The 21,268-nt window shown below is 37.4% G+C and overlaps 2 protein-coding genes across 2 annotated transcripts in view; both read left to right on the top strand.

The window, feature by feature from the left end:
• The window catches only part of smpd3 (sphingomyelin phosphodiesterase 3), a 63,559-nt gene extending 53,496 nt beyond the window's left edge, over positions 1-10,063 (top strand). The window contains exons 8-10 of the mRNA XM_055028049.1: positions 224-287; positions 465-633; positions 4,185-10,063. Of these exons, the coding sequence (XP_054884024.1) occupies positions 224-287; positions 465-633; positions 4,185-4,286 (335 nt within the window). The 3' untranslated portion in view covers positions 4,287-10,063. The remainder of the gene's footprint in view (positions 1-223; positions 288-464; positions 634-4,184) is intronic.
• A 4,847-nt stretch (positions 10,064-14,910) lies between these two features.
• LOC129358852 (monocyte chemotactic protein 1B-like) lies at positions 14,911-16,825 on the top strand. The gene is made up of 3 exons (XM_055028072.1): positions 14,911-15,022; positions 15,961-16,078; positions 16,169-16,825. Exons 1-3 carry the CDS (start codon positions 14,962-14,964, stop codon positions 16,281-16,283), a joined length of 294 nt encoding a protein of 97 aa, XP_054884047.1. The 5' UTR covers positions 14,911-14,961; the 3' UTR covers positions 16,284-16,825.
• The last annotated feature ends 4,443 nt before the right edge of the window (positions 16,826-21,268 follow it).

The following is a 21,268-nucleotide window of genomic DNA, read 5'->3' as shown; positions in this document are numbered from 1 at the left end:
CAACATTAATTTTAGTCAAAAGAAAGATATTGGAAAAGGTCAAATATTTCCTCAAACCGAAACCTGCCAGGTACATGAATCAACCAATCACTGTGCATGAACTCTGTGAGGAGAAAACTGCAAAACAAAATTACATTTTAAATGTTTCTGCACATTGAAAAGATTGAACATGATTCAGTTAGACTGCCGCTTATATTTTTGATTTTATTGGTTTCTTCTGCAGGCACTCTGCTGGATCCCAGTGGCCTTTATGACGACGACGTCAGTTCACCCGAAAGTTTACAAAAGTAAGCCTCACCTTCTTTTTTTCCACTTTATGTTACACATTTTGGCAGCCATTGGTGTCACTTGTGTTAAGCCACGCTATGTTTATTTCCCACTCACACAAACTCTTAATCTGGCATACTTTTAAGTCCTGCAGTGAGCCCACTTCTCCAACTGCGTGAATCTGGTTGTTCTTGCAGAGTGATGGAGAACGAAGAGGGGAGGAAGGAATACCTGGTGTTCCCTCCCAGTAAGAACCAGTGTCCTGCCAGCAGTCAGAAGGGCCGGAAAATCCCACTGAAGGGCAATGGACGCCGGATTGACTACATCCTCTACAGCGATGAAGGCATTCAGCAGGACTGGAAACTGGTAGATGATGAAATGCATTCCTGGGTGTTGAAGAACATGATCTGAACCTTTAGTCCCTCAGTGCAGATATGTGGTGAATGCAGGATTGTTGTCACTTGTAGTTCGTAATTAGTTATATCTGAAAATGCCTGCAGCTCCTTCTGTGCTGCTCTCAGTGCTCCAGCAGCCTTCCTTTCAATCTTATTGTTTGGTTAATATTCTGAGAGACTGTGCTCAGAATATTAACCTATGCATTTGGTTAATAGGATTTTCTAAAATTGGTGGCAGATATAAAGTCAAGACTGAATGCTGAGAGTGCATGGAAAGCGTTTTTTACATGTGACTTTTGTTTCAGATAAAATGTACAGAACATGTCAAACTAAAGGTCCTAACAGGACTGACATTATCGGCACAAGTCTCCTTTGCACCATTTTAAAGCCGCTATGATTTTATGTCATGCCAAATATTAAAATAACGGGATTTACATAAACACATTAATCTAAAAGTACAACATTGGCAATCTAAAACTGCATCCGAAGAAATAGCCAACACCCAACTTGTTGCAAAGTCTAATTTGACTCTACAAGCTGAAAAAGTTGCAAAGTTTCACCTACTAGAACAATGAGACTTATTTTCAAAAACGTGCTGATTAAAGCAAATTTTATACTAAAACAAATTTGAACAAAATGGCAAAATCAGAATATTGAGCCTTTTTTCCGCTTCAATCACCCCTGATTCACAACAGCTACATCCTCAGGTGTAATATGTAGAGTAGAACTTTATTTCAGATACTTTTATTTCAGTTTAAGAAACTTATACAGAACATTTACACCACTTTTTATTAGAATTTGTTCAAAAGAACAGTAAACTTGCTCTCAGGCTTCTGCTTGTGGTTCAGTATGGACGACAGGCTTAACAAACCCACAGGAAGACTTTGACTAGACCCAGGGATCCAAACAACAAAACAAAGCAACACAAACCGGAACCACTTAGGTATAAACAACAGAGTCTTTGTCAGACATTAGAAAACCAAAACTCATCACTTACATGAAGACGACTCACTCTCATCCTCCTGCTTTCAGCACCTTTTCTTATAAACTGCAGCCAGGCGTCGCCACCTTGTGGCAGAGTACTGAAATTCATATCTCTTTCATAAAAGCTAATCGGATAGCCATTTTCAATATTTCTGTTTGCTATTTCTAGTACTTTAAATACATTTCAGATCAGTTCTTGATCTGAAATGTATTTACAAGCATATGATAAAGGTCAATGGTTATTTTTAGTGTAACTCTTTTAAATTATTAGCTTTGTTGCTTTAACTTTTTAGCTATAGAGTTGCTGTTCTCATTAGAAGTTGAAGTATCCCTCTAAGTGACAATAGAGTCAGTGATTGTTGCTGGAATGTTTCCCGTTATTTAGATCTGGCTCAGACGTTGCCTGTCATGTGACCTCGTCGGCTGCTAAGGCCTTCTGTCGTTGTAGTAAATCAAGCATTTATGACACAAGAAGTCACTAAACCAGGTTTAAGAAAACCTCCCAGAACCTGATGAGAAAAAGAAACAATTAAGACACAGGCAAGGCCTTTCCCATTTATCCGGAGCAATGAGTGTTATGCATCCAGAGATCTGCAGCTGGCAAGAATTGGTGTCAGGAATCTTACACATCAAGACTTTTCAGTGTTGGCTTTAATTTTTATGAGCATGCCTGTCAAATCTCTGGCCTTACTGTGTTAACTGATAATCTAATTTTATCTGTGGCGTTTCTGCTATCATTAGCAGCTGCAGTGAGTGACATTAGAGGAAGTAATTGTAGTTGGAAAGTACCGCACGAGGTTGTTGAGTCTGATTGACTTGACGGAGGTTGTTTACATGTGTTTCACCTCGTCCCTGGACTTCCAGTGAAAGGAATATTAGGAACATGAGGACGTGTGAAGTTGTGATAACAGCCTGGGGACGGCCCTGTGGTCTTAACACAACAATGGCAGTACTGATCTTGTGTCTTTTTGTTTTGTCTACAGTCAGTACCTTATGACAATAGTCAGAATCTGAAATGTAATTGGGTCACAGATCTGAGGACTTTTTCGATCAGGCTTGTCTAGGCTCCCATCAGGGACTTGGCCTCCTTTTTTCAAGATAAGAACCACAGAAACCACTTCACTAAAAACCACTCATGCTCTTGATTATGGTAATATACTAAAAAATTCAAAGAAGCAGATGCCCTAATAGACTAGGTCCTGTAAAGGAAGATCCATCTCGATCCCCGAACAGCACAAACAGCAACAAGGGGAAGTCCAGATGGAGTACAAACCTGCACCAAGAAGCAAAATTCTACTTTACGATTAAAATACATGGTAGAAATTGATTTAACATTGATTTCATTGAGATCTGTTTTTCCAATCAAAGCTAAGAAGCTTCATTAAAAGTAAATTGTGCAAAATATTTACAATCAGACGCTGAAGGAAGGACGAAGGAAGAGCTCTTTGAAAATGTGGTTAATTTGCAGGTCTATTCGCAGCAGTTCTTTGAAGATCTTTAGCACCTTAGCTTTTCTAATAAACAAAGACCTAAAGATGCGAGGGCCTGAAATAGTGTTTTAAATTAAAATATAGCAGATTCAGTCTGTAGGTAAACCATTCAGTGAATCTCTGACCTGCAATAAACAACATCCAGAAAATTGATGCTTTGAAAAAGAAAGTTCATATAAATCCCATCACAGTGCAGGACAGAGCAACGTGTTGCATGCTGCAACACTGCTGTCAGAGAAACATCTAATGGAAGAAAAGTTCAAACTCAATAAAACAAACTGAGTAAAAAAAGGATCTGATACAATAGTCCCAGCTTTACAGCTGCTGATCTTATTTTACTGAAAGAAAATCCCCAACACTTCTGTCAAAGCAAGAGAAGAAAGGTCTGAAGCATATAAAAAATTCCCGAGGGCAGATTTATTTCCCTATTTTGTAAGTATGTTTATATAAAATTATCACCAATAAGAGAGGCCAGTTGAGCGCCCACTTGTCACGTCTCGCCTCTGGTTTCACAATGACATAATCCAGAAGCTGTTTGCAGCGGCCATCTTCCTCACAGCCACATTTAGATGTCAGTGAAACCGACAATGTCAAAAGTCTGCTCAGCAGGCAGCCACTGACTCCCTCCAGAAACAGTCTCAGCCACAAAAGGTCACAAAAGGTCACAGATAGAGATCCTGGACGTTCACAGAGCGATGTCTTTAATTGAAGGTAAACTCGTCTGACCCTGAACCCCACAGAGAATCTGCAGAACATCGTCCAGAGGACGATGAGAGACACCAGACCCAACAATGCAGATCTCCTAAAGGCCGCTACTTTTTGGTCTCTGAGAATTTGATGGGTTTTTTTTTTTATTGGCCATAATGAGCAGAAATAAACAATTCCAACAATTTTAGAGTTTCTGTTTCAAAAATACAGATGAAATTACACCTGCCAATCACCTTACCTTTCAGTTTCTACTGCTTCCACTGTGCATGCTCTTTCATCTGTGTATGCATTTACTTCTTTTTTTTGTCTCAGTTTGAACACATTTGTCCTCGTTTTGCAGGACATCGAAGAGTTCAGCTTCATCACTCAGCTGGCCGGCCTCACCGACCACCTTTCCGTGGCCATGCGACTGGCTGTTTCCACCGGGGAAGAGGAGCCTTAGATCCACCGCCTGATATTTATATTCTTTACACTTTACTGCCATGGAGGAACAATCAGGAAGAAACTCGGGAAGTTCCGAGTTTACATACGCAGAGCAGAGCAGCATGAGGGAAGGTTGAAGGGGCGGCGAGTGGATGAGTAAATCTGCGGAAGAACGCTCAGGACATTTACAAAGAAGGACGAGAGAGAAAATTCAAAGGAGAGAAACAAGCTGGGGGGAATTCATATTAGGAAGTCAGAAATTTTTTTTTTATCTTCCTGGGTAAATTACCCACAGATTCACACTGAACACTGCGACTTTGAGACTGTTGGTTTTTCCTCCGACCCTCCCCGCTGAACTAAAGCCCGGAGGGTTTTGTTTCGAGTGAAGTGTTTCATGTAGCCAATGCACACACTCATTTTATCGGATCTGTTTTAGGACGTAGTTTCCAGTATAGCTGTTTTTATTTTTATGCCTCTACCTTCAGGAACAGCTTGGATGCTCATTGTTGAGAGTGCGACAGAACGTGAAACTGAAGTGAAGCTGCTGACCGGCCTTTACGACGACCATCTGTGACCTTGTGTTGTGCTCCTTCCCTAAACGTTACCGGTCGGTTTCGCTGTCAGTCGTTCACCGCGCTGACCCCCCCTCACGTCATTCCCAAAACCTCAACAAGTGTCTTTTTTTCTTACAAACAAATCTTACTAAAATGAGAAGAATAAAAAACAAGAGTTTCTATTATAGATGCTCCACTTTTTATAAAACTTATAATGCCTGTTTAATATGAAATTAAATGTTTCTAAGGGAAGGAAGAGGTTGGATGCAATGTAATGCATTTAGCATGTTTTTTCAGATATTATCAGTATGAGCATTTTGTAGATAAAGCTCCAGTGATGCATGAAGGTAAAACGGTTTACCGCACTGTTACAGCAGCCCGATTCACGCTGACTTGAGATTGGATGCCTCAGTGAGCATTTACCCTGAAACACGCACTCGGATTTATTTTTTGTGCATGTGCAAGACACAGAAAGGTGTGCACAGGAGCAGGAGGATTTAAACAACAAAAGCACGCAGCTACACTTTGCGTAAAGGAGAACAGATTGTAGGAATAATAATCATTGTCATCGTCTTCATCATGTGACTGTCCCAAATAGATAATGTCAGGGTGTGTAGTTTTAAACCTGTGGCGCTACAACACTTTGAAAATGAATCGCCTTCTCCCAGACAGAATCTGTTAACTATTTGTCTCTTAAGTTTGTCAGTTCATTGACCAACAAAGTAGTAAACACACAAAACAATTTTCAAATGATGATTTTATTCATAAGGAATAATGCTATTCCAAACACCCTGCATCTAAGAAAGCAATATTATCTCCAAATGCTAATAACTGGTTGTGACTCCCTGGCTGGCAATAATCGTCTTCAAGCTTTGGAGGGAAGTGAAAAAAGTCCCTTCAATCAATGTGGAGGAGTTTGGGTCCACTCTGCTTTACAGAATCAGTTTGATTCAGCAACATTAGGGTCATCTGTCAGATTCTCAATCAGATTAAAGTCCAGACTTTGACTTTTTAGTGAGACATCCTGGGGTTGAATTACTGGGAGGGCAGAAAAAAAAAAAAAAAAAACACTGCACTGTGAGGGGAAAAGTTGTAAGCAGTGCATACACAGGCATGATTGATAGCATTAAGATCCTCCTTCTTGCTCTGATTGGTTGGTTGTGACCTGGCGCGGTCCGTTTCTGGAAATGGCGGTAGCATCATTGGGAGAAAGAAGAGGAGTTTGATTTTTGATTTTTTTTTTTTTCCCAACAGATTATTGCTGTCAGATTCTCCTGTCCGGCCGTAGCGACAGTTTTAACAAATATCTAAAAAGTATATATTTTTACAGAAGTTACCCACTGCAGCTGTGATTAAATCAGGTTGTCTTTGTCTGATTTCAACTTTTGCCTGATGACTCAGTGTGCCAAATAAAGCAAAACTAGAGGAAACCTGAGAGAGCAAACACTTTTTGCAGCGTTGTATGTTTTGATCATTTGTTATGAACCCACCTTGTTGGAACAATCAAATTGCCATCACGTCACATAAATTCAAAGCTTTTTATGAAATACAATGGATATTCAATACTGACATTTAGAAAGCTGCAATGAAACCCATTACGTAAATACAAACTCAAAAGTCTGTATTTTGAGCAGACTCATATTTTCTTTCCTGTTTGTAATCGTTTTAACTTTGAGCAAATATTTCAAAGGAGGAAGTATGTCCAGCATTTTGAACTGATTAAAAGGAAAAACACAATTCAGTCAGATTAGTTGGCCTCTTTTTCTTGATTTGTTGTCAACCAAATTCCAAGTTACTTAGAGACTGTTAATTAGAGTTAAACTTACATAATAGATATAAATATTGGTATTTCGTACCAAATTCTGCAAACCAGGCATAACTGTGTGAAACTGTGAGCACCATATGGCCGCAAAGTGCTTTTGATATGATGTTTTCTAGGTGTTGAATATTCATCAGCTGGTGTTAGTGGTAATTTGGGGGTAAGCTGGTTAACACCTCATATTTTGTGTTTACTATCAGCATAAATCTCCTCCCCTTTTTCTTTTGCACCAGAAGATGCATCATCTGATTGTTTCACAAGTTCTCAGGTTTCTCTATTAAAATGATAAAGTATAGTCGCTGTGACAGAGCCATTGGGTGTCGTAACCTAACCCGTCTCTCCCTCCTTCAGCAGCTCAACAAGACACTGATCAACTCTTCTGCTGTAGGAGAAGTCATTCACTCAGGTTCACCACAGTGAAAACGCACAGAAGGTGCGTTAAATTAGAGCGCTGCAGGAAAATGCGTTCTGGGAGGAACATTTCCCAAGTCTGACAGACAAAACATGCCTTTTGGTGGTTTCGTTACACGGAAAGGTTGGACCATTTTGAGAGGACAGTTTGAGTCTGAGTTGTGAGTCATTCAGGCATAAAACGGTTCATCTCAAGGGATTAACCAGTGTTTTTGTTTTTGTTTGTTTGTTTGTTTGTTTTTGACATACAGCAGAGAGCTTTTAACTTAGAAAATACATTTTAATGACAGATTCATTATTCAGCAGAAGAGAGTTGTATCTGATCGTTCAGGACAGATTCTGACGACACGGCTTCGTGGAAGTAAATCTGGACTGACTTCCAGTGTTTTACATGGTGAATAATGTTTACAGACATTTTTAACCATCTGTTTCAAAGTCACGTCAGGGGAGTTCGCACACAGTAAATTATTAGAAACTATTAAACCGTAAACAAGCTGCAGAAACACGAGCTACTGACCGTAGCAGTGAGACGGTGAATGACACTATGAGTCAGAAAAATACCAGGTTTTGTGTCTGTGTTCATTTCTGTTTTACAATTTGAGACCAGAGATCACCTGGCAGCCCGGTCACGCTCCTTATGACTCACATATTGTAATTACTATGACAATTACTCTTATTTTTATGCAAAATTTCTTGTTTTTAATTTTTTAATTCACCGCTTGTGTGATTGATTTTCAAAGAAATTTTGCTCCGATTCCAGAATTATTTTCTCTTCTTTTCCTTAGACGCGCCGACATTATAAGCAAAAGTACACCTCTTTTCAGGTCGAGGGTTTAAAACATCAAGATCCTGCTACATACGGATCTGAAGTCAATTAGGAGCTTTTTGCTGCCGCAGCAAAAAGTGTGTGCTCTCATTTCATTGAACTTTGGATTAATCTGTTTATTAACCGACTGTGTGGAATTTGTCCACTTTAAGTTAGAATTAAACAAATTAAGCTTTGCAAAGACCAGCTCTGATTTATTATTTTTGAACAAAGAAGAGTTTCTACTTTCATTTTTATGAAGACTCTGTGAATCAAAAACTCCCACATTGTGACTCTACTGGTAAATAAGATGCTGGCTGGCTCCATTCAAGTCTTTAAATTTATATTCACAGCTTTTTGCTATTTCTGCTTTTTATCGTGACAAACCCAAATTACCACAATGTAAAATATCAGTTTCAGAACACAATCTATATTGTTAACCTTTTGTTCTTCAATTTGTTTCCATGATTGTTTCCATGTTTTTGAATCAGTTTAAAAACTGATTTTCTGCAACACAGACAGTGTGGTGGGACCGTGATGTTCAGCAAGACAAAGTGTTGAATTGTATGTGGAAGGAAGAAGATCAAAAATGTAAAATTTGTTGGTGGAGAATGAGGAAAATGAAGTGATATTTTATGAGAAACGTTTTATTTCCCACTATTGGCAAATTAAATACTATGAGTATGGTTCTGTTTCTGTTTGTCTGAGCGGTTTTCTTCTATGCTGGAAGCAAAACACAGTTTTCTGCAAATCCACATCTCCACCCGCAGTTCATGTCACACAAACTCAAACGACATTAACGCGAGGGCATCCGCCTTCCACCTGCTCAGCTGCATTTTTTATTTTCGGTGGGAAAAAGTTGCTTGAAAATGTGAAGCAATGTAAGAACGTGAACGATGAAACAAAAGTAGAGAAAACAGAAACAAAACAGATAGCCTGGAGGTCCACATTTGGATTTAATTTCACGTCGAGCAAGGAGTCATCAATTTCATTTTTTCAATTCAGGCTTTTGTGATGTCATAGCTGTAGGTCTACAGAAATGTAATTTCCCAGTTAAAGATACAAAACAAGATAATAATTTAAAATTACAGATTAAAAGCATTCATTGTAAGATGAATCCCTTATTTTTTGAGGTTGAACTTTCACAACATTGAAAGTAACAGACAACCAGCCAAAACAATGTAATAATTCACAATAACTCCTCTTTATGCTCAAATGTATACATGATTTAAAGATATTTTAAAGAACAATAATCTTAGGGTGGATATGGAATTGAACATATAAAGAATTATGGCACCTTTATCCATGAATAGTAGAGCATAAGAACTAGGAAAGAAAACATTACCTGTCATATAATGGTTGTCGATCAGGGATGGATTTGTGAGTCACCAAATTCACAATTATAGTTTATCATTTTAATGATAGCTTTTAATCACTTCTGCAGGCCTGTATGTACAACCGTTTTTTTTTTTTTTTTTTATATTTTTCCCAAACCAGGTCTGTTATCAGAATTTTAGCTTAAACATTTAATTTACAATTAAATTACGCCGCTAAAGAAAGGAGTGAAACTCTGCAATTCAACCTCACTGATTCACATCACATCACAAATAACCCCTGTCCTGTTGATACTGTTGCTCACGACAATCAAGCAACTGGAATTAGCCATCCGTAATCCCTGCGTAATTCATCAAAAGCCGCGCTGGGGCAGGAATATCAAAATGTCCAATGTATGCTGGTGAACGAAGGCTGCTTGAGTTAAAGATTTAGATGTATGCTCAACATTACAACAATGATTTATTAACGTTTCATGTGCACAAACATGTGGATGTGGTCCTGACAGCATTCTGAGGAAACTGGGATTTTTATTAAAATGTTTCCTTTTTCTAAGTCAAAGTAGGACAAAGTTGCTGGAGAAGTTCAGCTCCAGGCTTGCATAGCTGCATGTACTGTAATAATGCTTCAGGCTAGTAGTCTCAGTAGAATTGATGCCTCACTTTGCTATCTTTTTCTGGTTTGACTTTTCTATAATTTCCTGTTTTTTATTTATTCTTGTCTTTTGTTGGGGATTGTTCATCTTTGAGATTGTCTAACTTGGTCTCTGTAACATGACGGAGGGTTCCGTTGGTTTTCTCTTTCTAATCTTCATCAAACTGCTTATTTTCTGCTTTTCTAAGATAAAAAAAAAAAGCAAACAAACTTTCCCTTTATTTTTTGTGTCTTGTGTCATTCTTTGAGCGTTTTGAACTCTGATGTATGAGTGGAAAAAATGGTTGCTGGTGCCAGCCACACATGAAATGAAGAAGTTGTCTGAGGTTCTAGTGTGAGCAAAGGGAACAAGCGCTGATGGAAAAAAAAATAGAATCTCTTTATTTCTGCTTTTTATAATGTCATTAAATAGAAATGTCTGATGCACACCAGATCTGCCTTTTCTAAATGTGTAAACCATGACAAAAAAAAAATGTTTTCTAAAGGACACTTAGTGGAGAAGTGAGAGAAGCAAGCAGAGGTTCCTCTTTTTGTGAGAGGGGGGATGTCTGGCCATTTAAATTTACATACTGTGTCAAGTGTGAAAAACTCCCTCGTACAGTGAAACTTTAGTCGCACCCATCAACTTGAAGAAACATGAAAGTGTTAAACTGGACAAATGTCAAAGGGCTTTGTTCGTTTCTACACAACAATGACTCATTCTGAATTATTTGTTTGTCTCTTTGCTTTCAACTTAAGAAGCACTGATTTTATTTATTAGCCTTTAAATAGTTAACATCCATGTATAAAGTATGGCTGACAAATTAATGCAAAATGCTAATTAGGCAAAATTATTATTTACAAAATGAGTGTTTAATATTTTTCCCATGGGAATTTTAAGAGTGAGGGCCAGAAAACTTTGTTTGGTTTCTAAAAAACTGATTTAGATTTTGACATGTGACTCTCTGCAAGTTGATATTATGAAATTTAATGTATGACAGGGAAAAGACATGGCACTGGAAGCCACATAGTGTCTTGTTCGGTGTTAAATGGTGGTCTCAAGTTTAAAATGAAAGGAGAGCCAGAAGGCCCCATGAAGGAGAAGTGGATACAAAAAAGGAGAGGAGAGAAGCTGGCTGCAAGCCTAAACAATAAAAAAAAAAACGGAGACTTTGAAATTTAACCTGAAACCATCATAAACATGGGACAAATCAAAAACCACACTAATCTTAGGAACCTCAAAATGTGCAAGTGTCCAAAAAAAGTAGGAAAAATCTAACATACAAGAAAATTGACACCTACTTAACTCTCTAACCACTGTCAAATAAAGTCTGCTTGAACAAATACAACCTTTAGAAAAAAAAACACATTGTTTTTCCGCTTTGAGGATTTAAAGCTTCTTTCTGTTCTTTGTGTAATTGTTTATTTACTCTCATAAGTTCACAGAGGCAGCCACCGTTTTCCAAAGAAGACTTAATAAATGGCCAAAAAGGAGAAGTACGTTATGAAGTTCACTTTGCAAACACAAAAGTGCCTTCATATAACGTACTCAAAAGCATCCAATATGACTCAACTCAACACATGCTATGGTTTACAACTTATTTATTTGTCTGAAGCTGATTTAAAAAGACATCATTAAGTTGCTTTAGGCATTATGGAGCATGGAAAAATGGTCCAAATCAAAACAGCAAAACTGACAATAAAAATGTTTTTTTAATTTATTTAGATATTTCTTTGCACAGCCTGTAAGTTTAAAACAATATTTTAAATCCCTTTGCAGCAACAGGCAGACTGATCTGCCCCTCCAAACTTGGAGAATATTTTTGTCTTTTTTATCTCTTTTGATGCAGTAAAAAGGAAGACAGACAGAATTGACTTGAGATTTTTGCTTCTGCTTGTTATTTAGGTTATTTGTAAAACAGAGTTATAGGCAGGTGAGAAAATATAAAAACACTGTACTTCGAGTATGACTGAACGTATTATCTTGGGATTTTTAGCTGCAACGGAAGAAAGATTTTCTTCATGTTTGACTGATTCAAACTCATCATTGGGATTCCTATGAGTAAATTATGCAAAAATCACAATTATGAGTCATTTTACAGTGAACTTTGATATATACACATGTGAAAAAAAAATACCCTGGTTATTTCTTTGGCTTTATAAGTGTGATGTTGCTGTCTGAGCATGTTTAGAGGCATTTTTCTTTTGCCAGGTAAGATGAGATATGCTTTACTAATTCCAGAATTTGAAAATTATTGAGCATGACATGACAAAAACATATGTAGAGGCATAATCGAGAATGGTAAAAATATATATTTTTATAAATCAGGATAAACAGCAACAGGAAAAACCTAAACTACTGTCTAAAAGATGTGGACTATTTAGAAGAAGTCACTCTTGCAAACATGAGTAAAATACAGAAAACAGCGTAAACCTTGACCAGAACCCTGCCACAGCAAAATCTCCAAAAACAAGAAACCCATCCAGGATTTTTTTCCCTGATAAGTATAAATAAATTCTTGAAATTGAGCAAAGATCACAAGAAATGATTCACCAGATGAATGTTCTTCTTATTGGTAAATCAAAAACTCCCAAAGCAGTTTTCATCTGAACTGCCTGACCTTAAACATAAACGCCAATGCTTGACTGTAAAGCTTTAAATTGTGTGAAAGGTGGAACCTTCAGCTTATTTTTAAAGACTATTTCTAGATCTTCCATCAGCAAAACATCAGCACAAATGGCAAAAAGATCAGAAGTTGTCATTCGATTTTAACAGCAATCAATCGTGAAGGAAGTAAAAAAGGAAAGCTGCGTCTTGAGCCTTCATATATACCCTGCACACATCTGCTCTCTGAACCACTGCCCTCTGCTCACCATGGAGGATGTTTCAACAGGAAAACCAAGGTCATCACAGATGACCCCTTACACCCAGCCCGTCTTCTGTTTGACCTGTGACCCTGTCTGAGATGCTTCAGGTCGTTCATGTCACCTCTTACTCAAAAACAGCAAATCATATTAAGAAAATGGTTCTGACAATGTAACAAAGACAAGAACACAAACATACACAGACGCCCATAATTCAATGAAAGCAACAAGCAGCCCAATCTACATCTTCCTACATCTTCTCAGATTTTGTAATGCATGCAAAGTCTATAGACACCTTAAGCTTTAAATTATTATTCTTGTTTATGTATCTTATACACTGCAAGTAAGAAAAATATCTGTTTTAGATCTATTATCTCTTTGTTGCCTTCATGTGTTGTCTTTTGTGTGTGTTATTTTTTTGTGTGTGCGTGTGTGGTGCATGGTGGTTTGGTGGGAGCACCCTTAATTTCATTGTGCCTCCCAGTGTAACGACAGTAAAGACCATTATGATGGGTTCTTTCTGAATTTTCTACCTTTATTGTTAAACCACTTCCTTCTTGTGGTTTCATAGTTGGGTACAGAGCCTTAGACTCTTCTGCTGCTTACTCTCTTCCACATGTGACTTAATGAGAAAATGACAATATCTTCTTTCCTTTGGTCACCAGCTGATCTCTGTAATGTGGACCTCTCAGCCCCTTAACCCTGCATCCTTTTCTCTGGTTAGAGCAAAGTCTTAATCCATCCTCTCCTCCGCACTACATAGCCTCATGATCAATGCTATGTCTGATCTAAATATAGATCTGTTATCTACAGCTAAAATAAATGAAAAAAATAACACCTGCCTTGTGTACATGTGCTCTAAGCTTACCTTAGACTGGAATGCCTTAACGCATTTAAAAACCAAATGAGCATAAAACATTAAACATTAAAATGAAATCAAAACTGGCTTCCCCTGAACTGGTTCCAGAACGACTCATGAAACAACACATTTAAGCTTGATTTGGGTATTGATTGTTATTAGTTTCTGATTTCCCGAATCTAACATTATTTATTAATTTTATTAATGTATTAATCTTCTAAGGAGAAAACTGTTATTAAACCATTTTTTTCTTGGCTCATCTCTGTTTATCCTTATGAGTTAATTGCTACACAAGGGAGAAGTATTGCATTTCCCGTGGTGTTGGAGTTCTTTATGTAACAATGTGGTTTTTCTGTGCATTCTTAGTTTATTTAATCTCTGTGTTGCCTTATCAAGTCCCTCATTGGACCCACCTCTCTCTTGTCCCCCTGGTTATTCTCCTGTGTATTTAGCCTTACCTTTGTCCTCCATTCCAGGCTGAATCCTTGTCTTAGTTGTTGCTGTCATTGTTGTCTTTGTCAGGTCACAGTTTGCCAACTTGAGTTTGTGCCTGTGTCTCGTAGTTCCTGGCATTGTGAACAACTTGGACATTTACGAAAACTCATGTTCTCCACCTTACCCTGCTTCTCGCCACCATCAAGCCTCATCATAGCACTTTATATGGGGATTTTTCATTTAAACCCCTGCAGGCTCTTCTAATGTTTGTTTTCGTACTCCTTTTAAGTTTCAGATTGGGACATTATACGTCTAGAGGACACCAAAGTACGCCGCACTTCACTCAATCATTCACCCATTCACACACACTCTCACATGCTAATGGGCTACATTGTAGCTATGGCTGTCCTGGGGCAGTCAAACAGAAGCAAAGCCACTAGCAGGCAAGAGGTCATGGGGCCACTCACCTGTTAGTGGCCCTTGAATTGTCTTGCCAATGACAAAAGAGAAACAGAGTTGGGGATTCGAACCTTCAGCCTGCCAGTTATAGACGAACTCCTAACCCCTGACCCAAGGTCGCCCCAGAAACTGACAATAACTTATGCTTCCATGAATCAGATTGTTATTGGGGACAAAATATATCTGACGCGTGACCTCAGAAATGCTACAATATCTTATCAGATGAAGGTAGGTGAATAAAACGGATCATGTGACCACATAGTGGGGGAAAACACTGAGAGGGGAACCACACTACTCATTGTTCAACTTTAGTAGTTTAGAGAAGTGAAACAGGCACTAAGAAGGCCGGCCCTTTCATATACGTAGGTAATTCCCCAGTAAAAGATTGATGACATGGAAATTGGGGGGTGGTTTTCTTTTCTGATGTATAAATAAGAAGGCAGGTGGTGATCAAACAGCAGAGATAACAAGCCGACCTTAGCTGAGATTTTCAACACTTACCACCAACAAACCCACCTCAGGATGGCTCGCCTTGCTCTGACTGCAATTGTGATGATGATGGCCTTCATCGCTCTCACTGAAGGTAAGATGAAACTTTGAAATAAAATAGAAACCATTGAATACATTTAATGATTATCAATCAACTTTTAATTTCTTATTTAAGTTTATATGATAAAAAAAGAATACAGTGAGTTTAAAATATGCTGAACTAACATGGGTGATTGGTCAAAATGTTCAAACGTTTGTGAAAAGCACATTAAAATCAGATAAATTTAAAGCTTACAGCTAAATTTTGTATACAAATCAAATACCGCATTTCTTAAAGATAAATGTTTTATTCTTTGAAATACGTGTAATATTACACAATAGTTTATTATAAGTCAATACATTAAAAAACAAGACAGTTGCTCAATTAGCTGCAAAAATGTGCTTCTATTTTCCTTTTTGCTTTAGGCAGCAGACTTTAGCGAGCATTAAAACAGCTGGATCAACATTTTTAGAAAAATAATTGTTTGAACAAGTATTTTGAAATGGAACTGCAAACAATTAATTTCAAAACTACTAAAAGTGTAACTTTAATGTCTTTTGTGACCATAAATCCATGTGCTACAGACAATTAAAGTTGCATAAAATAACATTTTGCTTGCAAGTTATAAAAGCAAAAGGTATTATTTGCAATTGCCAATCAGATTGCCAATCTGAGCTGTAGAGGTATTACTTACCTCTATAGCTCAGAAATCCTGTTAATAAAATGGGTTTCTTTTGACCTTTTACTTTCCTTTAAAAGGGTTTTTACTGACTTACTATAAAAAGTGAGCATCCATCACTTCATTGTTTAACATTTATAGAAAGAAAGCTTTGTCTTCTCAAACCCTAGATATTTAATTTTTACCAAAATAATAGAAAGCAAATACAAACACGGGTAAAGTCAGAAAGTAGAAAAAGCACAATCTTTTAACTGGAAATTACAAAAGGAAATACATAGATCTGTGATATTCACTCTGCATTTTCTGTTTGCAGGCCTGCGTGGAATTGGCCCAAAGAAGTGCTGCTTCAGGTTCAATGACAAGCCGGTGTCACAAGATAAAGTTTTGAGCTACACCAGAACCAGTCAGCGCTGCTCCAACCGTGCCATCTTGTGAGTATCCACAGTTACAGAAGTTGCACCAGCGACACTGAACCTGCCCCTGAATCGGCTGACATTCTCCTCTTCCTCTTTCCCATCCAGGCTGAACACAGTGGCCGGCCGTCAGATGTGTGTCAGACCTTCTGAGACCTGGGTGAAGAATCTCATCATCTACCTGGAGACCAGAGAAGCTTCTGGTGCAAATACCAACCTGTAAACTTGACAATAATATGCCAACACTCCAGCTTACATAAATATGTAGGCTGTGATGCTACAGTTTCTCACTGAAAACAGCAGCTCTCTTTCCATGATATTTACCAAATATTCTAATATTTTATGGTAGACTACCAAGATAAGATGAAGAAGAATCTATTTTTTTTCCTGATAAAGGAAGTGTGTTTTTATAATGGTTGCTATGGAACAACAAGAGTATTTGTGTTAAATGCAACTTTAAGTTCAACCATCAACACTGTAAGTTTTGATTGTAGTTTGAACTGACCAGATAAAATATCTATTGTAAAAGACAAATGTCTTCCAAATAAACAAAGTGTCATCTTTATTAAATAAGCTAGGATCTGTTGCACTCGCTAATGTTTAAGAAATACAGCAAAACTTTAATTGCTGTAATTGAATTATTTAAAGTCTGTTATAGTCATGCTTTTGAACTTTGGATTTTTGTAAACCTGTCAGAAGTATCAGCTTTCCTATATGCTTAAACGTACATTGATTCTTATGAAATAAACCTATGTTACTTTTCCAATTCAACAAAGTCTCTTTTTCATATTATAAGTTGTAGCTGAGTCTGGGATTAATGTTCCCGTCTTTAGCGCTGCCGCCTCCAACTCTGCAGGGGTCATGACATCTGCATGACCCCTGCAGATGTCATGTCTGTCAACAGGTTGCCTGTGCAAAGGTATCAATCTGGTTACTATATGAGGCCAAAGGTACTGATCGACTACTGATAAGCAAATCACTTCATTTAGCCCTTAATACTTACAACAGTTTATTTGTGTGCCTGACCTGTAACATGTTATATCCATTTTCTGAGAATATCTTACTAAAACTAGATTACCTTAATCAGTTTTTACCCTACGAAATAAGAAGACAATAAAAGAAGAATTAAAAAAAGAGGACGTAAAACTCAACTTGAAAATGTGATGATGCGTGAACACCATTTACAGCAACACCTCAGATTATGAAGTTTGTCACTGAGTTTTTGGGCAAAATGTATTCTCTACAACCCACATATAGCATATAAACCAAGAGACATAACACCTGCTAATATGATAGTTTGCTAGCATTTTGGCAGTTAATCAGCACATAAAATAAGCAAAACAGATTGAATAACATAGTTGGTAAAACAAAAAAAGAATAAACTTAAATTAAATCAAATTAAATTACATTAAAAAAATAGATTGGGAATAATTATTCCATGACTTTGAGTGCCTGTGTACTAAGGGTTTTAGATGTGTCTGATATTTTGAGGAAGAATTTAGGGAGTAAAAATATACAAATGGATGGATGGATGGATGGATGGATGGATGGATGGATGGATGGATGGATGGATGGATGGATGGATGGATGGATGGATGGATGGAATTAGACCATTACGCACTCCATACCAGTAGGTGGCGGTAATGCTGCTAAAAGTTTGTTGCCAACCGCAACAAACTCATCATCTGATGAGTTTACCCACTTGCATGAGACAAAACATAAAAACGCAACCTGATTGATTTTATTCAAGTTTGATTTCCCTCTGAGGAATAGATGTCATTTTGTGTGATTAATATTAAAGGTGACTTCATGTATTCTTACTGCGACACTAAAATCTCCAGCACGGGAATAATGGGATGATCTGGGATGGTCTTGACAGCCCAGAGCCAAGACGACAATGAATTAGTATATAGAGGTTCTACATATTAACTAATCTTACATATTATCTTACATGCTCATTTTGCTGGAATGATAGGTTTTCCTTTTTACAACTTTTTCCTCCACTTTCCTCCATTTTACTTATCCATTTTCTCTTTTCCTTTACATTAGCAATATCTTTAATCATGATTGTTTATTTGAGAATCATATTAAATTTGGTATGTTTTTACTCATTGGTTTCAGCCATATTTTTATCATGTTTAATTACTTCAATCTTACTATTACATTAGCTTAGCTTTGTGGGACGTGTACAGGGTTTCGCAACACTGAGGGTTGTGGGCCGTCACTGGAGACATGTCGTTCTGTGTGGAGGGCCAAGGGTCAATGTGACGGCTTGACAGAACGGTCTGCCATATTTTAGCTGGGTGGAGCCCTGCGCTGGACCGTGAATGTCCCTCTGTACCTGTTCCATTTGTATGACATGTAACATTTGATCATTTTTGGCAGTGAAGTCTGGTTTATATTTAACCAAATCTAATTATTTCTCAAGGTAACGACACTGGGGTTTCAGTCGGGTCCTGAAACTGGTAAACGGACCTGGGTGTTGCACAGAGGGGAAAATGGGTAAACTACAACTCCAAGAAAGGAGAAGCTCCAACTAAGTAAGAAAGTACACTTTCATTAACTCTGATAAAAGTATATGTCATCTGCACACACTGAAATCAGTGCACAAGAAATGAGAAAGAAAAAAATCAGGGCTCGATTTGTGAGCTTCCAAATAGATTGATAGCTTTCTATGACTTCTGCAGGTCAGTTTTAATGGCAAGATGTTCGACAGTTTTGGGTTTTCATTTTGTAATGGTTTTCCTCTACCAGGTTTGTTGTCAAAATTTGAGTTTTAACAGGTAATCTATAATTAAATTACACTGCAAGAGAAATAATGCCGTTTGTATCAGATGAGTCCAACTCCTGGCAGTAATAGTTTAGGATACATTGTCCTTTCGCTTGTTTTTTGGTTATGGAGTCCAACCACACTAAATGTAGATCACAATTCCCATTACTGCTGTCACTAATGACATTCAAAGACCTGGACTTAGATGTCCATAATCACATGTTAATTCCCTAAAAGCCACACTGGGGCAGGAATATAAAAAGGTCTAATGTGAAAGAAGGTAACATAAGTTCAAATTTAGAAAACATTCTATGTATGTTCAACATTGGCAACTTACACAGTTATTAACTTTTCACATCAACAGACATGTAGATCCAGTCCTGACAGCATTCTGAGGAACCTGGGATTTTTATCAAAAAGTTTCATTTTTCAAATCAAAGTAGGATAAAGTTACTAGAGGAGTTCAGCTGTAATTTTGTACAGCTGTATGTACAAGATACAACTGTACAATAACATTTTAGGCTTATAATGATGCCTCACTTTGCTGTAGCATGGCTGAGAGATCTGTTAATTTTCTCTTTTTAATCTTCAACAAACTTATAATGTTCTTATACTTTTCCAAGATACATAACAAAAGAGCCTTAATTTTTTGAGTGGAAATACTTGTTCATTTTAGCGGCCGCCCATGACGTTGGCTGTGAATTACAGAAGTGGTCATGGATCATAGTGTGAACAAATGGAAAGAGCGCCAATGAAGTCTTACATCGATTAATTCTGCTTTTTTTTAATTTCATCAAATATTAATATCTGAGTCACACCCGATTAGTTCTATCTAAATGTGTATTCGAAGACAAAAACTGTTTTATTATTATTTCTTAAATCAAGCCCAATGAAGAAGCGAAACCAGCAAGTAGAGGTTCTGCTTTTCATGAACTGCAGAGATGTCTTGCTATTTAAATTTGCATATTTTGTCAAGTGGAAAAACTCCCCAATGACAGTTGTATCAGTGAACCTGAACAAACATGAAGTGATAATCAGAAGAAATGTCAAATGGGTTTGTTCTTTTCTGCACAGTGATAGATATCGGTGATGACTCATTCTGAAGTGTGTGTTTTAACATTTGAAACTGTTACTTTCATAGAATTTTATTTTTACACATTTTAAAAAGTCAACATCCATATTTTTATTGGGGATGCACGATATTGGATTTTTGGTCTTTATCCAATATGCCGTTATACTAAAACTCCTTTGACCAATGACCAAAACCAATGCAGATGCGTTTTTTGTTGTTGTTTTTTTCCTTTTCCTACTTACTCAAACTATGTGGCTTTCTCTTCTGTGGAATGAAAGTACTGCATTATCTTTGTCAATTTAGCCTGCTAATAAACGCAAATGCCAAAAAGGGGGCTGAAAATAATGTAAAACTTTCATCTTATTCATGACTTTTGCTTTCTCTAAGACAAGGAAACACTCAAACAGTGCAAGACATGTCAAAAGACATGTTGTGATTGTTATTAATTTTGTATTTCCTGAAGTATTTATTAATTGTTTTAAGAACATATTTATAATCATTGGCAGTATTAAACAAATTAATATTTTTTCATTGGCAGACTATTTTTTTAGGGTTGGATTCTCATTGGTGAAGTCTCTTTTACTGCCACAGGTTTGAGGGATGTTTCGGTCTGATGTGAAGTATTAGATCAGGGTCCCAGTGCTCCTTGTGTTGGCGTTGTGGTGGAAAATTACTACAAGTTAACATCTGCTGATCAGGTTATATGAAATGCTTGTGAACTCTCACCAAAAAAAAACTCTTACATGTGCAAGATTGGAAGTTGTTCTGCATCAGAACCAGACTTTCTCGCCCCTTGTTTTGAATTTCTTATCCTTGGTATGAACCGCAAGTGTTGTCTCTGCCTGGCAGAGCTTTTCATCCAGACTTGCTTCATTATAATTGCCCTACAAGCTCTCTGTATTGTGCACATTATATGAATAAACCTGACTGAGCGATTTCACCTGACAGTGCTTGGTAACGTAGCTTTCTCCCACAACAGTGCTCTTTGAGATGGGTTTTTTAGTTTGTCCGAATCCCCTTCAAACTCTTTTAATAAAACTTCAGATTCAGACTGAACAATGGACAATTACTTATGCCTCTATGACTGAGATTGTTATTGAGGACCCAAAAAAAAAAAAAAAACCCCAAAAAAAAACCCGGTTCATCTTAGAAATTCTCTGCAATGAGGTTTTGCATTGTATACAGAGGCTTCAGATAGAGGATCATGTGACCCGGTTGTGGGAGAAACCACAGTTTTGGTCAGGAAGGGAAACCACTCTCTTCCTCATTAAACATTTTTAGGGAAGTGATAAGATATCACGTACTAGCAGACACAAAGAAGACCTTAAAAAAAATCTCCCATGTACGTAGGTAATTCCCCCCCAAA

Source organism: Poeciliopsis prolifica, unplaced genomic scaffold, assembly GCF_027474105.1.
Source record: "Poeciliopsis prolifica strain line A6 unplaced genomic scaffold, Auburn_PproV2 SCAFFOLD001, whole genome shotgun sequence".
In the NCBI taxonomy this organism is placed as follows: domain Eukaryota; kingdom Metazoa; phylum Chordata; class Actinopteri; order Cyprinodontiformes; family Poeciliidae; genus Poeciliopsis; species Poeciliopsis prolifica.
This window is presented reverse-complemented; position numbering and strand designations above follow the sequence as displayed.